The 15,852-nt window shown below is 45.2% G+C and overlaps 1 protein-coding gene across 1 annotated transcript in view; it reads left to right on the top strand.

Annotated features, from left to right (window-relative positions):
- Positions 1 to 15,852, top strand: part of CCDC91 (coiled-coil domain containing 91) — a 273,160-nt gene that overhangs the window by 165,316 nt on the left and 91,992 nt on the right. Inside the window, 1 exon segment of the mRNA XM_044417603.1 lies at positions 10,497 to 10,604. Coding sequence (XP_044273538.1) covers positions 10,497 to 10,604 — 108 coding nt within the window.

Here is a 15,852-nt window from a genome sequence, read left to right as displayed (position 1 = left end):
ATGCCATTTTAAACAGTGACAGCTTGGTTTTGAGAAGGAAGACAGGATTTGATCCCACAATGCAACAGCACACAGAAATTATGTTTTTCTGACAGGATTTATCCAAATTTTTCCAACAGCATCATTATTTGATTGATTGATTGATTTCATTTCCATATTGTCATATAGCTGAGGTGCTCTGGACTGCTCATAGCAATCCATAAAACAAGTACAGTAATAAAAAAGAAATGCAACAATTTCAAATACAGTGCAAAATTCAATATACAAATTGTTAAACAGTCTTAAAAACTAAAAGAATTTCAATAAACATTAGACTTGTTAAAATAGACAGCATGTCCCATTGTATGCTATTAAATAGGTGACAGTAGGTGGTAGTCTTAACATGACACTGAAAAGTTGACCTGATAGCTCCAGGTGGGCCATACTGGGTAGATTCTTCTTCCCTTAATCACTGAGACAACCCCTTTGCTTGCAGCCACTGGCTGAGCCTTCTTTCACTCAGAAGAAGCCCCAGATGTGGATTGTAGTTTTAGAGTGGATTTAGGGCAGAAGAGGCATTCTGTCAGGCATTGTGGCCCCAAGCTGCAATACCTCACACCTTGTTTCATATACAGTAGTTCAGATGTGTATCTCATAGCACAAAAATGTTTTGTTTTCCATCGTTAAATACTTCTAATTATTTATTAACTACTTGGATATGTTAAATTTTAAATGATTGTGTATGGAGATCTAGTTTGTGAGCATCTGATGCTATAATAATAATAATAATAATAATAATAATAATAATAATAATAATAATAATGTCACCATGATCTACCAAACAGCCCCTTATAAACATAACTGTTAAAAAGGTGTTTTAGTTTTACTATTTCTTAGTAAGTTGAAAAGGGTTATCAATAACTAGCAACCAAAAGGGCATGCAGTATAGTTTCTGATGTAAGTTGTACAGGTGCCTATAGGCAATGTCAGTGAACTTCCAAACTGGTGAGATTTAAGCTAGCGATAAAGAGATACACAAGGCCAGAGTTCTCTAACCCTTCAGAGGTGTTTATATGTAAAGGTTAATGTCAGGATGACAAGTTGGAAATCCTTGTATTCAGCACTCTTGGCTGTAAGTTATGAATATGTTTATCATACAGTTCTTCTTTGTGGTCTCTGTGCATCATACACAGGGGCTCTGCAGTCATGCTTAGAACCTGGTCACCTGATAATTTGTCATTTTGGGAGCAGTGTGGAAAAGGAGTAAAAGCGCTGCCCCACCACATCCAGGAGGCAGCCCTTCTTGTTGGCAGGCATGAAATGTTCCCTCTTGGACCATCCCTAGGCTGACTATACAGTGATGGAGTTGGGATGAGGGTGCTAGAACAGGAATAGTGTATCCTGTTTTTGCACCCAGTACATGCCTTCCAGTCTTTTCAGTGTTGGAGCCATGGAAGCAGGGGATCTCCATGCCTGTCTCACTGAGTCCATGAGGGTTGCCAGGAAGGGGATGGCAACCAGGCCTGTAGCCTCCATGTAGATAGCCCTCAAGTCCAGGTTCTTTGCTCTTCCATGTTCCTGCTGTGAGTTCAGTCTGAAATTGTGCACCACCTGCAGGACCTGGTCAGAAAATGATCCTAGGTCTTCTGAGGGGAAGGCCAGGTCTTGTGGAATTATGGTAGCATCCAGACTTGGGTCTGATGGCTGATCTGGTGAGGTGGACTCTGGGTCTGATGGATAGTTGTCAGAGTCTGAGACATAGGACCAAGGCTAAGATGCCAACAGGCCCACACTGACGAAGATGCCTATAGAGGATGTATGTGCAGTCGTGGTGTATATTGGGTCCTAGTGTTTCTTGTGGCTCGGGCTGTGGTACCTGGACAGATATGCTTGCCAGATGCCAGGGCCTCTGGTCTGGTGGGGCCAGGATCTACTTGACTGCTGGGGCTAGTCTACTTGACTGCTGGACTACCGCCACCACTTGAGTCCAGAGAGTGCTCAGGTTTATGATCACTGTCATCCCCGTGGCTTTCCTACATATGTGCTCCCTTCAGCTCTGGTTTATCGGCACCGATACATGCAGCCAACTTATGAAGGACAAAGTTGAGAGTCCCCAGGAATGTCTGATGATGTTGTGAGGCTGGAAATGCTCTTCCCACACACTCACAGGAACCAGCAGTTGGAACTTTAAATCCTTTATTCTAAGAAACTTCAAAGCTACGCAGACAAGGAACAACAAAGGAGCTTATAATGGTGATTTTAATGGCGAAGTTGTCCCCTCTTACAAAACGCTTTTGACCCGTCTGGGGCATCCCTCTTTGGCTGGTTCAGATATGTTTCTCTCCCTCCTCCTCTCTATTTCCCTTGACTTCAGTTGCCCCAAACAGTGTGCTTTTCTTCTCTCTCGAAAATTAGGTACACTGTCGTTTCCATGGAAACTGTTTGTTTCCCAGGGTCATTATCTCTGGCTTGGCCTGCTGTTTCCACGGTAAACTCCTTACCTCCCTCTGCCCCCATCCTGCTATCAGCTACTTCTGGAATGCTGCTGCGTTTCTGCTCTTGTAGTGTTAGGAACACTTCGTCAGGGAGTGGCAGGGGGTGTTTGTACAATGGGCACCAGGTAGAAATCTTCCTGCTCTGGGGCTTGATTCTCAGAGGAAGCCCCCTGCTCTCTCACATGCTCTAACGACTCCCCTTGAATCGGCACAGATGAAGCCCTTCCAGTGTATGAGGTATTGTAAGTGCCCCCTGTGGAACCTGGAGTCAAGAATTTCTTCAACTTCAAACTCTTCTTTCCCTCCCACCAATATGGGTGGAGGTGGGGCAACCTGTGTGCGAAGGGGATGTGGAAGGGTAGCAGGGGAAAGGCGAGCGTGGTGGAAAATGGTATCAACCTCCATGGAGGCCGGTAAAGCCAACTGGAAGGCGACCAGATTGATTTGAGCCACAATTCGAAAGGGCCCTGCACACTTATGGGCCAACTTGCGAGACAGCACTGAAAGGGGAAGGAAGTCAGTGAACAATCAGACCCAGTTGCCCATGTGGAGTGGGTCCCCTGGCTGCCTGTGCCTGTCAGCCACCTCTTTGTAGGCAGCCTTGGCATGTTCCAATTGTTCCTTGAGCAAGGCCTGCGTGGAAACCAATTCGTGCAGGAAATCTCCAGCTGCGGGGACTGAGGCTGAGAGGAGTGCAGTGGGAAAAGCACAGGGGTGATAGCCCAAGTTTGCAAAGAAGGGAGTATGTCAGGTGTAGGCATGCACAGAATTGTTGTAAGCAAATTCTGCCAGGGGGAGGAAGGAGGACCAGTCATCCTGTTGGTAATTTACATAGCAATGGAGATATTGCTCTAGAGTTGTGTTCAACCTTTCTGTTTGGCCATCGGTTTGAGGGTGATGTGCCAAAGACAGGCACAAACTGACCCTGAATAGGGCAAGGAGTTCCCTCCAGAACTGGGAGGTGAACTGGGTGCCCCTGTTGGAAATTAATACAAGGGGCCACCCATGCTGTTTATAAATATGGGCCACAAAGAGGGAGGCCGTGGTCTTGGCTGAGGGGAGACCTGTACAAGGAATAAAATGAGCCGTCTTGGTGAACAAGTCTGTAACAACCAAAATGGTGGTAAAACCTTTGGATGGGGGCAAATCCATAATGAAATCCAAGGAAACAGTGTGCCAAGGACCAGGAGGGCCACCAGGGGTTGCAACAACCCCACCGGCCTGCCAGGCTGACGTTTGGCCCGCTGACAGGTGTGGCATGACAGGATGTAAGATTTGACATCGCTGTTAATGCGAGGGCACCAAAATTGTCTGGTAACTGCATGTAAAGTCTTATGCACACCAAAATGACCAGCAGAGGGGGAGTCGTGGCACTGCTGCAATACACGTTCCCTAAGTGGAAATGGCACATACAGAGCATGATTATACAACAACAAACCATTCTCGAAATGAAATATAGAAGACGGAGTATATGCTTCCCGTTCCCCCAACTTGGCCCGGATGAATGAGTCAGTCTGTTGGACCCAGAGGAGGTCATCGTGCCAAGAGGCCAAAGTGGTGACAATCGCAAGCACTTCTAGGCATAAAATTGGGATGGGCTTGGGGCGCACTTCACTGCCATCAAAATACTCTGGTTTCCTGGACAGCGCATCCGCCAGAAGGTTCTTGGATTGCAGAATGTATTCTATGTGGAAACGAAAGCGTGCAAAAAATAATGACCAACGAACCTGTCTCTGGTTGAAGATCTCGGCTGAAGCAAAGTGCATCAAGTTCTTATGGTCAGTTTGGATGAGAATTGGGTGTGAGGCCCCTTCTAACAAATGCCTCCATTCTTCTAGGGCCGCTTTTACTGCCAACAGCTCCTTCTCCCAGATGGTGTAGTTCTGTTTGGAGGCTGTGAGTGTAGGTGAGTAAAAAGCTACAGGCCTGAGATCTCCGTGTGGCCCCCCTCCCCACTGCAGAAGGACGGTCCCAAGAGTTTTGTCAGAGGCGCCTGTTTGCAGCACAAAAGGAGTAGATGTATCGGGGTGAACTAGTTGGTTTTCCAAAGTGAATTGGTGTTTCAAGGCTGCAAAAGCCTCTGCTGCCTCAAGTGGCCAGGATAGTTGTCTTTTTTTTCCTTTCAAAAGGTCAAAGGGGCAGTCAAGCGAGAGTAATGCAGGATAAACCTGTGATAAAAGTTTGCAAAGCCTAAGAATTTTTGCAACTCCTTCCTTGTGAGAGTTGCCAAGAGAGCACAGCTCACACTTTATTGGGGTCCATCTGTAGTCCCTCCTGAGAAATTCGATATCCCAGGTACATCAATGAAGAGGTATGAAATTCACATTTTTCTAGCTTAGCAGAGAGATGATTCTCTCGCATGCGCTGCAGCACAGCCCACACATGGCACACGTGGGTCTCTGGGTCTCGGGAGAAAATCAAGAAATAACCTAAGTATGCAATCAAAAAGTCATCTAAAAAGTCATGGAAAATTTCATTTATCAACCATGTGAATACCGCGCCTCTGCCTGCGAGCCCAAAAGACTGTGAACTGGTCCGTGCCAAAACAAGATGAGAATGCGGTCAAGTGCTCAAACTCAGGCCGAATCCAGAGGCGATTGTAAGTATTTCCGAGATCTAACTTGGTAAAGATGGCTGCCTGCCCCAAGCGTTCCAAAATCTCTGAGATCGAAGGCATGGAATGTGTATTGGGAATGATAATCGAATGTAAACAGCGGAATTCAATACAGACTCTGGATTCATTAGAATTTTTTCAAGGAGCAATTGGAAGCGTGACTGAAGTGGATGATGACAATGGGCGAATGAAGCCTTTCTTTAAATTGATAGAAATGAACTCTTTGAGTATTTGCAGTTCCTTGGGGGACATAGGCCGCAGTTTGCCAACGGGGAGGGTGGTCCCCAGCTGTATGTGGATTTCCATGTCACAAGCGTGGTGGGGTGGTAGCCTGTCAGCCCCTTGGGGATCAAAGACATCCCAAAAGTCCCAATACTGGGGCAGCAAAGAGGCAGGGGATGCTGGGGGGATGCCAGGAGAAGCCTCTTTAAGAGCACTAAAACAATGGAGGGTGCAGAACTCAGATTTAAACTGTACTTGCCCTGAGTCCTACACTATTTGAGGTTCGTGCTTAATTGACCAGTCTATACCTAGCACCAGAGGGTATTGTAAATCTTTTACTAACAAGAACTCAGCCTGTTCCTGATACTTACCAATTTTCAGTGACAGTGGCAAAGACTGGTGTGAAGATATCCCCCCCCCCCCCATCACGGCTTCCTCTGAATCGAATCCCCTGGAAGAGGAGACAGCAACAGTGAAGTTGGAAAGGAGTGTTTTTCAGCAAAGTTCTCATCCATAAAAGAAGCAGTGGCGCCACTATCCATCAAGGCTGTTGTTCGTATTTCTGGTTGTTGAGGTGCCTGTAAAGTAACATTGATCAATAAATGTTGAGCTGAAGTAGATCCTCGAGGAGTGGGGCACCGCTGGTCTTTTGGCATTGGTCCCAGCGTCACAGTGCTTAACATAACAATGCTGGGACTGGAAGTTTCCTGCAGGCTTGTTCCACGGGCAGGAGTGAGCCAGGTGTCCCCCTTGCCCACAAGTAAAACATAGTCCAGTGGCTCAGCGATGATCCATTTCACTCCTTGGGATGCATGGTTTGGCGGCTTCCAGCTGCATAGGCTCCAGCTCAGTCTGGTCTGGTGCCTCAGCAGCATAGTCAGGTGAAGGCCTTCAGGGTCCAGTCAGAGCCCACAGTAAAAATCTCTCTCCATATAGCAACAGGTTGGAGCACCTGCCCCGTCTTTCTTTCGCCCACTCTACGAGCCGCGCGTCAATCTGAATGGCCACGAGCATTAGCTTTTGCAGACTTTCCGGGGGGAAGATTGGGCCAGTACATCCAAAATCTCTCCCCGAAGTCTTTCTCGATACTGTACCATCAAGACCTCCTCATTCTACCCAAGATCATTCACCAAAAGCTGAAACTGGGTCGTGTAATCAGCAGCTGACCCTGTTCCCTGTCACAGGTGTTTAACTTCGTGCACTGCCATTTCCTTGTGCACTCCCATGCCCAGAAAAAGTCCCAAGGCATTTAGAAAAGCTGCAGCATCATTTAGAACGGGGTCTTGAGCCACCAACCTCGCAGTTGCCCACCGTGCAGCTGCCCCCAAAAACTGATTGATTAAGAAGCCTACCTTGGTCTTTTCATCTGGGAAGTCATTGCATTGTGTATAACTCACATTGAGCTCGAAAAGTTGTAAAACCTCTCTTTCTGTCGTACTTGGGAAGAGGTTCTACTGGACACTGCTTCAGCTTGAGTTCAGAAGTCTGGGGGGGTGTTGCCGCTGCTCCAGTTGCTGCTGCTTGGAGCGTAGCATTCTCGGCACGCAAATGGTTAATCTCCTCATTCACCGCAGCAGCTTCCGCAGCAGTCTGCATTGCAATTTTTTCAGCCCTCAAAAGAATAATCTCATCTTGTAAATCTTTGATCTCCACAGCCGCAGCTTGAGCTGCCGGGTCCATCTCTGTGCTGCACCAAAAAATCTGTGTCCAGCTGTGTGAGATGTGATGCCCTTGTGAGTGGGGGGAGGGGGCATTGGAAGAAAGGGGGGACAAGCTGAGGTTGGAGATGCTCTTCCCACACACTCACACAGGAACCAGCAATTGGAACTTTAAATCCTTTATTCTAAGAAACTTCAAAGCTACACAGACAAGGAACAACAAAAGAGCTTACTATGGTGATGTTAATGGCAAAGTCGTCCTCTTTCTGAGAGGGCTCAGATTACGAAACACTTTTGACCCATCTGGGATGTCCCTCTTTTGGCAGTTCTGACAAGCTTCTCTCCCTCCTTTCTATTTCCCTCAACTCCAGTTGCCCCAAACAGCATGCTCTTCTTCTATCTCAGGCATGAGGTACACTTTCTGTTGTTTCCACGGAAACCATTTGTTTCCCAGGGTCATTATCTCTGGCTTGGCCTGCTGTTTCCACAGTAAACTCACCTCCCTCTGCCCCCATCCCGCTATCAGCTACTTCTGGAATGCTGCTGCGTTCCTGCTCTTGTTGTGTTAGTAACACTTCGTCAGGGAGTGTGTGTGGGGGGGTGGGCATTTGTACAATGGGCACCAGGTAGAAATCTTCCTGCTCTGGGGCTTGATTCTCACAGGAAACCCCCTGCTCTCTCACGTGCACCAACGACTCCCCTTGAGTTGGCACGCACGACAGATGAGCCTCTGCTGGTGGACCAGTTGACACAATCTCAGCAGGGGAACAACCTTCACTTCCCTGGATTCTATCCTGACAATTACCACAGATGCCTCCCTTTCCAGCTGGGAGCACACTGTGCCCCTCTTCAATTCAGGGCAGCTGGGACATCCACACCATTTCTAGGCACATCAATTTACCTGGAGATACTTGTGGTGCAAAAGGACCTCATATTCCAGAACCTCATCCCAGGTCTTTTACAAGTCCAGGACCAAACCCTTCCGCAACTCACTGTGATTCTGTATTTGCTATGGTGGTGTACGTTTTGTAAACTGCCCAGAGAGCTATTTGGCAGTATATAAGTGTAATAAATAAAATAAGGGACTTAACATCTCTGCAAAGAATGGCAAGATGGGTTGTGAATACAATTTCTGTAGCCTACAAGCTAAGCAGACTCCAGCCCTTGGGTGAATACATGCTGACTCCATGTGCACAGCAGCAACTTCCATAGCCCTTGCCTAACCTTTTCAAGGCTGCAACCAGGTTGAACCTTTCATCCTTTGTGAAACACTACTGCTTTGACATCCAAGAGTCTTGTCATCAGTTCTTTGGTAGCAACCTCACCAACCTCTGTAAGCTTATCAGTTGCATCATATGTGTGACCTGTTGTTCTTCAAGTAGTCATGCATTCGCACAAACCTGTCCTCCTTTCCCTCTTTGGTATCACACTAGGGTGGCTCAGTTGCCCTCTCTGGATTCACATGGACCTCTGGAGACCTGTTCCACTGGACATGGAGCCACAACAGCAGTCTCATGGCTATTCAAACTGAGGATCAGGCAGGAGCCCCCATCATGCCAGGGCATTCCCCAGGGGTGGGGGTCTTGCCAAATAGAAATAATTAGCTATGGAATCTTCTTGAACAAACTCCATGCAAGTGTGCAGAGCCCTGTGTGTGAATGCATGGATGACCACTCGAAGAATGACAAAGTAAACAACCTGCCTTTTTGCTTACTGGAGAGCTGGAATTGACTGCAATCTCCAAAGTATATATTGAGGAACATTGTATTGCTATGTTAGGATGGGTAGAGAGGCCCCACTTGTTTTTGAACATTGCGAACCAGTACTGTGAGTATAAACAGCAGCTTATCACCCACAGCTTTAATGTGGTGATTAGGGTTCTTTATCTTTACTGCCTATGACATTTGCACAGAATTTGGCGGTAAGAGAGTCATTTTTTGTTATTGTCATGAGCCTTATGCTTATGAAAGCTGCAAGAAAGGAAAGATGCCATTCAAAGGTTTTCCCAGAAGTCATGCATATGCTTCTGTCATGCATTTGCTGAAGCTGTACTGGAGAATATTAAGGTTCTTGTAAGGAACAAAATCTTGTGGCACAGAATTCATTGTTTAAAACAATTATGAAATTGAAAATAATATTGGTGAATCAGTTCAGTTGCTAAATGTCATGGAAGTTCCCTTATTACAATTACTAATTTCTACTGGTAACAGTTTTAAAATTTCAGTAAAAGTTTTACTGTCTTACAGTAGCCATGTCTTCCCTAAGAATGTTAATATTTGTAATACCAAGTTAAGGTCTAAACTGAAATCATGTGCTACAACTTAAACTGTACGGGTATGAGAAGGAAGTAGAATCAAATCTTAGCTGCTCAGCTAAATTAGTAATAAAACTGTAAAACTGCAAATATTTGGTAACCATACTGCACTATTTGCAAAGACAATTACATAGAAGATGATGACTAGTTAAAAAAAATATGTTCCAGACTTTTTGCATATATACAGCATCTTGCTTAATGCTTCCCACCAACACCATTTGCAATTTCCAAAATAATCTATTTTAAGAGATTTGGAACACTTTGTTTGCTTGCCCATGCATGCCAAGGGTCTGTTTTTGATAAAGAAGGCATCTTTTAGCCTAATTGTAATTGCAGCCAGTTCAGTCTACAAATATTCAAACCTTGTTTTTTGTCCATAGTGTATATCACATGAGTACAAATAAGTCTTATGAAAAGAAATAAAGTAATTAGCATATGGTATTGGAAGGAGTTAGGATGAGATATTGCCACTGTGGGAAGATTGAGAGAAACTGGTAACAGTGTCAGTTAGTTGAAAGAGGTAGGTAGATGTAACATAAATTCCTTTTCTTTTGTAATCCTTTTCATTGGCTGGATTCCCCCTGACTGGTTTGAGTTTTGTTCACCTGAGTCATAAATGGTTTTAGTTGGGTATTGTTTGGGTGTGATCTTTTTGGCTTTTACTTTTTCTCAGTTTGGATCTCTGCAAGGTGGAGTGTGAACTATTTTGGGGGCATCGCTCCCATATTTTCAAGGAAATTATAACTTCCATCTGTTTTTACTTGACTTGTGGCTGTGAAGATCATGCTTAGCCCATGGGATCTTACAGTGTGTGCTGAGAAAGATGTGGAGTTTTGTCAGCCAGTGAAGTATGTCTGGCTCTCCCCACACCCACCCATGTTTCTCATAGGCCTTTCATCTTGTGTGGTCTCTCTGAACTGGATACATTTAACAGTACTATTCACCTTCCTTGTCAGTTACTTGTCTTTTAAATTTGAGCTTTGCATGAAGAACCTGAAAACTGAACCAGTAATTCTTGTTCCCAGAATATAAGACTATTACTAGCATTTATCTTAGAAAGAGTATATATTTAAATTCTGGGGTATCAGATTCTGTTTGCATGCACATCTCACTGAATATTAAGTGTAATAGGAAAAAATCTTATTTATTAGCCTGTTTTTTTCTCTGAATATTCCTTGTCCATTGATGCCAGTCTGCTGTATTCCTTGTTTTAGGCTTTACTGCAGACTGTAGTTCAGCAACGTGAGGAAGTTATTGAAAAACAGTATATATCAGCAATTGAAAAGCAGGCACGTAAGTGTGAAGAAATGCTTGTTGCACAGGTAAGTGCTGTAATTCTTCACAAAAGTTTAGTTAAATATATCTATATGTACTACTCCCCTTCATGGAACACTGCCTTGTCATGGCAAAGGGGCTTGCGTAGCTCAATGAAACGATGAGCTATGCCGTGCAGGGCCACCCAAGACGGACAGGTCATAGCAGAGAGCTCTGACAAAAGCTGATCCACTGGAGAAGGAAATGGCAACCCACTCCAGTATCTTTGCCATGAAAATCCCATGGACAGTACCAAAAGGCAAAAAGATATGACACCAGAAGGTGAGCCCCTCAGGTCGGAAGGTGTCCAATATGCTACTGGGGAAGAGCAGAGGGCTAGTATTAGTAGTGCCAGAAAGAATGAAGTGACTGGGTCAAAGCCAAAGAACTCCTATAATTGACAGTGTGCATTCCTTACCACATAGTGAACCAGTTGCATTCTTTCAGCTACTGTTGCAGAAAGTGGCTAGCAATAAGGCAGTCCTAGAGAGCAAACCCTAGTTTTTCAGTGTAGGGCTGGTTAATGTATCACACTTGCGTATTAAGGAGATCTCTAAGGACGATTGCTTTTTGGAGATCTGGTTTCCATTTATCTTCTATGGGAGCAAGCAAATAATTGAGCACAAAGTCCTGACAACCTACAATTCATTCTACTCGTAGAATGATGTTGTAGAATGCTGGAAAAACACTGTTTCTGTCTGTGTGCTTGACTCTCTGTAAATTGTTATTGATCTTGTACTTACACAATAGCTAGCAAACGGTATTGCCATGAACAAAATGAAACAAAACCCTTTGGGCCTACAAGGCCTTGATAAGAAATTGGAATTTACTGATGTACTGTAATTGAAGTGTTTTACTTTGGTGACACACTCCTGGTTTTTCTCTCTGGTCGGGTAATCCAGGACAATCCCTGACTTCTATATCTATGGAGGATATTTACCTCCTCTAGGCATCACTACCTCCCAACAGCCACACAGGAATCTATATAAGCCGGCAAAAGAAGCAGGCCTAACATGATAAGTGCTATGTGATCAGGGAATACATGCAGTTGTCTCTTCACAGAGTTACAGTTACTGTTAGTAAGCTATATTCTGAATGGAATCCACCAGACAGAAAGAATATGGGCAATGGCAACTATTGCCCTTTGCTGTCGAGCGCTATCAGGACTCCAAGTGGGAATATCAGAGCTATATGGACAGGCAAGAGAGAGCTTTTTGAAGAAATGACTGTCGAAATATATAACCTTTCCTGATGCTGCAAGCTCAAAACTACTTCTGAGCAGTCTCTGTAAAAATTAATGTAGATGTGGCAAACTGTTGTCATAATGTGCTTTTATATTCTTACATTATGGCACATGGCCTATGGTCTATTAAACCAAGTACACTTGAACTGGAAACTTGGATCTACATGGGTCAACCCTGCAGTGGTAACTTGTTTTTCAATCCTGACTTCTGGCTCTGTTCTGCCTCCTTGTGTGCTATTGGGTCCTGACTCTTGGCTTTTTCCTGAGCCTGCAGGTCCTTTGCATCCTCTTCACATAGCCCTATTAGCATATGTAGTACATCACAAATCTCCATCCCTTCTCAGTTCAAGGAAGCATTTGGAATTTTGAAAAAAAAAATGTCCTGGGCTATGTGTGATCAGGGAACGTACTTGTATGTGTGCTTTCTCTTTTTCTCTTGCTGTCCTGCTCATTTACACACATACCCACTTGCTTACCTGCTTATTTTCTGGTACTTGCCCACTCAGGTATTCTGTCTGGCTCTCAATTAATTGTAAGACTGCAGTTTAAGGTGCCCTATTTGTTTTGATCTTGAAAAATAAAAATTCAGGATCAGTAATGGTTTTCTCCTTTTTTAAGCCAAAGACAATTAAAGTTGTCCATATTTCATAGACCAGCAATTTGAAATGCCTTTCTTGTAGGTTAAAGGAAAGAGACAGAAGGTTAAAGGAAATGGTGTTATCAATAATTGATCATTTTACTACCTAGTCAACAAAAATGAGAAACTTGAATCTGTTTATTTAATTTTATTTAACATATTAAATAAAATATGTATTTTTTTAAAAAAAATCTCATCGAGAACCTTTAAGGCTAGAAGAAAGTAACATGCTGTGAGGAAATCTCATATATCATTAAAGAAGGAAGAAGATGTTATAAAAATTAAGTACCTTTGGGTTGCCCTGATCTGGCTAAAGTTACTTGTGACTAAGTTCTGACTTGTACTCAGATGGTTCAGTGGGGCATATTTACGACTAACTTATGCTGCATTAGAATTGATGAAATTCATCACATAACCTTTATATTCAAGAATATCAAAAGAGTACTATTTAAACCAATGTACTTTTAAAAATACTGATTTTAATACAAAGCCATTTTCTTCCCCTCCCCCCACAGAAAGCAGTAGCAAGCAGGAGAACTTGTCTTATACAAATATTTGCAAATGGTAGAACATGCAGTTCACAATGGTAAAATTGTGCAGTCAGTAGGAAAAATGTGCAAATGGTTGTACAATTTTCCCACTCAGCTGGTTAAAACCATCAAGCTGACATTCAGAGATTCTGGGAAAATACAAACATCACCCATTCATCCATGCCTACTGCTACCTAAATAAGTCAGTGTTCCTGTAAAACATAGCTGAGTGAATTGCTTTGCACCAGGAATGGCTTTTGATGCATTTTTCCTTTCCAATTCACCCAGTACAGATGTGCCATGAACCTCCACACTTCTAGTCATACTTTCATACTAGCAGTTTTTTGCCTTTTACTTTCACTGCTAATCCTTGTTCTTCTTCATGGTCTCTGTGCATCACACATTATGGGTGCTGCACCTGCGCAGTGCCTGTAGCCAGGTAGAATACAAAAGCTTTAACGGATTTTGGCGGGGACTCCGCACCCCTCCCCTGCGGTGCTATAAAGGGCGGAGTGCCTGCCATTTTCCCCAGTCATCTTTCAACCGCGGATGCTTTGCCTTGAGCCATTCGTTATTTTCCATTACATTCTCTTGCTCTTTTTCTAACTGCTGTCTCTCTTGTTTCTCTAGTTAAGAAAATTCTTTTCCAAGTTTTTCACATCCTTACTTTCCCTAGTTAGACAGCCATTTTTCTTCCCCCCATCCCAAAAAAAATTTATACTCCTTACCTTTTTGTTATCCTTTTCACTTTGCTACTGCTTTTCGATATCCACTCTTCTCGATGGCTCAGTTCGCAGCCTTTCGAAAGTGCTCTAGGTGTGGGGCCAAAATGTCTCTGACTGACCCACACGAGCTTTGCCGCCTATGCTTGGGAGAAGGACATTGCACTGACAAATGTGGCCATTGTCAGTTGTTCACCAAGCAAGCCCAAAAAAGTCTGGAGAACCAGCTGAGGAAGATCCTTTGGGATCAGACCCTCATAGCCTCGGACGAGCTTGCTGCTCAGGCCGTTCCACCATCCAAGGGAGCTGCTTTCAGGGAGAGCACTTGCTCCTCCCATTCCTCCTCTTTGAAACAAAAGGAGAAACGGAAGCATACCGGGCAAGGAGATCCGTTGGTCCCGAAGAAAGCTAAAAAGGCCAAGACCTACAAGGCCGGCCACAAGTAATGTAGGCTTGCCCAGGAGCCTCGCATGGACTCAGATTCAATGGCACCATCGATCCCGACAGCTGCTTCAGCACCCACACCTTCGGTCCCGGCACCACAGGCTGTAATGCAGGTCACACCACCTGGATCCCCCCAGTGGATCTCTCTACTGGCTCCTACGGCTTTGGATCCCTCTGAGGCCATGCTCCATGGATCAATATCCAAAGGGGAAATTCGGGATTCACCACCCCAGTCTCTACCGAGCCATCAGTCGACTTGATCGCCAACTCCAATGCCATCATTGCCAGAGACATCTCCAAGGCTGCCGCCTCCATCCAACCTGCGTCGCCACCAGCACGTCTCGGGGCAATCTGCCAGGAGCTGGGTCCCGATGCCGTATGACAGATTCGAGCCACTTCGGTCCCATCACTGGGACTACCAGCCACTGTATGGCTACTATCCTTTGCCGCCAGAACGTGGACACCGATCCCAGCCCGCCTGGATGGAAGCACCCTCTACCTCAGCAGCCGCAACTTTCCGCTCTCCTCCATCTCCAGTCAACTCATCATCTAGTCCGCCATACCATTACGATTCGGACTCTGAGGACTCGGACCAGCTCTCTACATCTCCAGATGCCGTCATCTCGACCCAGGGACCCGGGTCACCAGAAGAGTCCTACGCCACCTTCGAGGAGCTCATGGCTTGACTTATGTGGTCATTGGAGTTTGAAGTAGAACACCAGGCAAACACCAGGGATGACCACTTCTACAACATCGTTCATAAGGAACAGTCATCAGCCATCTCCATTCCACTCATAACGACTCTTCGCCAGGCTGTGACGGACACCTGGGAGTTTCTGAGTCAGCCGCATCTGATGTCCCAGAGATACGAGTCAATGTACAAGGTTAGGGAGCAGGACATCCCATTCCTGCTGAAGCACCCAAAACCTAACTCAACTGTGGTCGTGTCATCCCAGGGTCAAGATAACAGGGAGCACTTGACCCAGAGAGACAAAGAGAGCCAGAAGATAGATCTGATGGCTCGCCACATTTATGCGGCTATGGGACTAGGCCTCCAGATATCAAACTACGAGATGACAATGGCCAGGTATCAGTACTTTCTGATGCAATGGCTGGAATCCATCACCTCCACTATTCCAGACCAACAGCATGACCTGGCCCACGTTTTTATCCATGAGGCTATGCAACTAGCCATCCAACAGCTCAGTACAGCACACCATCACGTAGATTGCGACTCCTGAGCTCTCGTCGGATCCATCGCCTTGTGTCAGCACATGTGGCTATGCTCCTACAACTTCCCCGACGAGAATAAGAGGCATATTGAAGGCATGCCTTTTGATGGTTTCAGCCTCTTCCATGACTGCATGGATCATAAGCTCAAGAACATTACAGTGCTAGAGCCACTGCCTGGAAGATGGAAATACCGCATTCCAACTGACATAAGTGACCACAATCTCGCTACCCTCGCTACCAACCATACCACTGTTACCAGCTGCACCAGCAATATCAGCCATGCCAGCAACGCAACTGAGGCCAGCCTGTCACACAGTTCCAACAAGGTCGGCACCATCAACCCAACGACAAGCGGCAGCATTGACAAGACGAGCAAGCTGATCTTCTCTCCATCCATCCACCTTCCCCCCCTCCCATTTGGGGACCGGCTACAAGTCCAGCTCTCCA

Source organism: Varanus komodoensis, unplaced genomic scaffold (assembly GCF_004798865.1).
Source record: "Varanus komodoensis strain SLA01 unplaced genomic scaffold, ASM479886v1 scaffold9, whole genome shotgun sequence".
Lineage (NCBI taxonomy): Eukaryota > Metazoa > Chordata > Lepidosauria > Squamata > Varanidae > Varanus > Varanus komodoensis.
The sequence above is the reverse complement of the archived record's forward strand: the minus strand, read 5'-3'. Positions and strand labels throughout refer to the sequence as shown.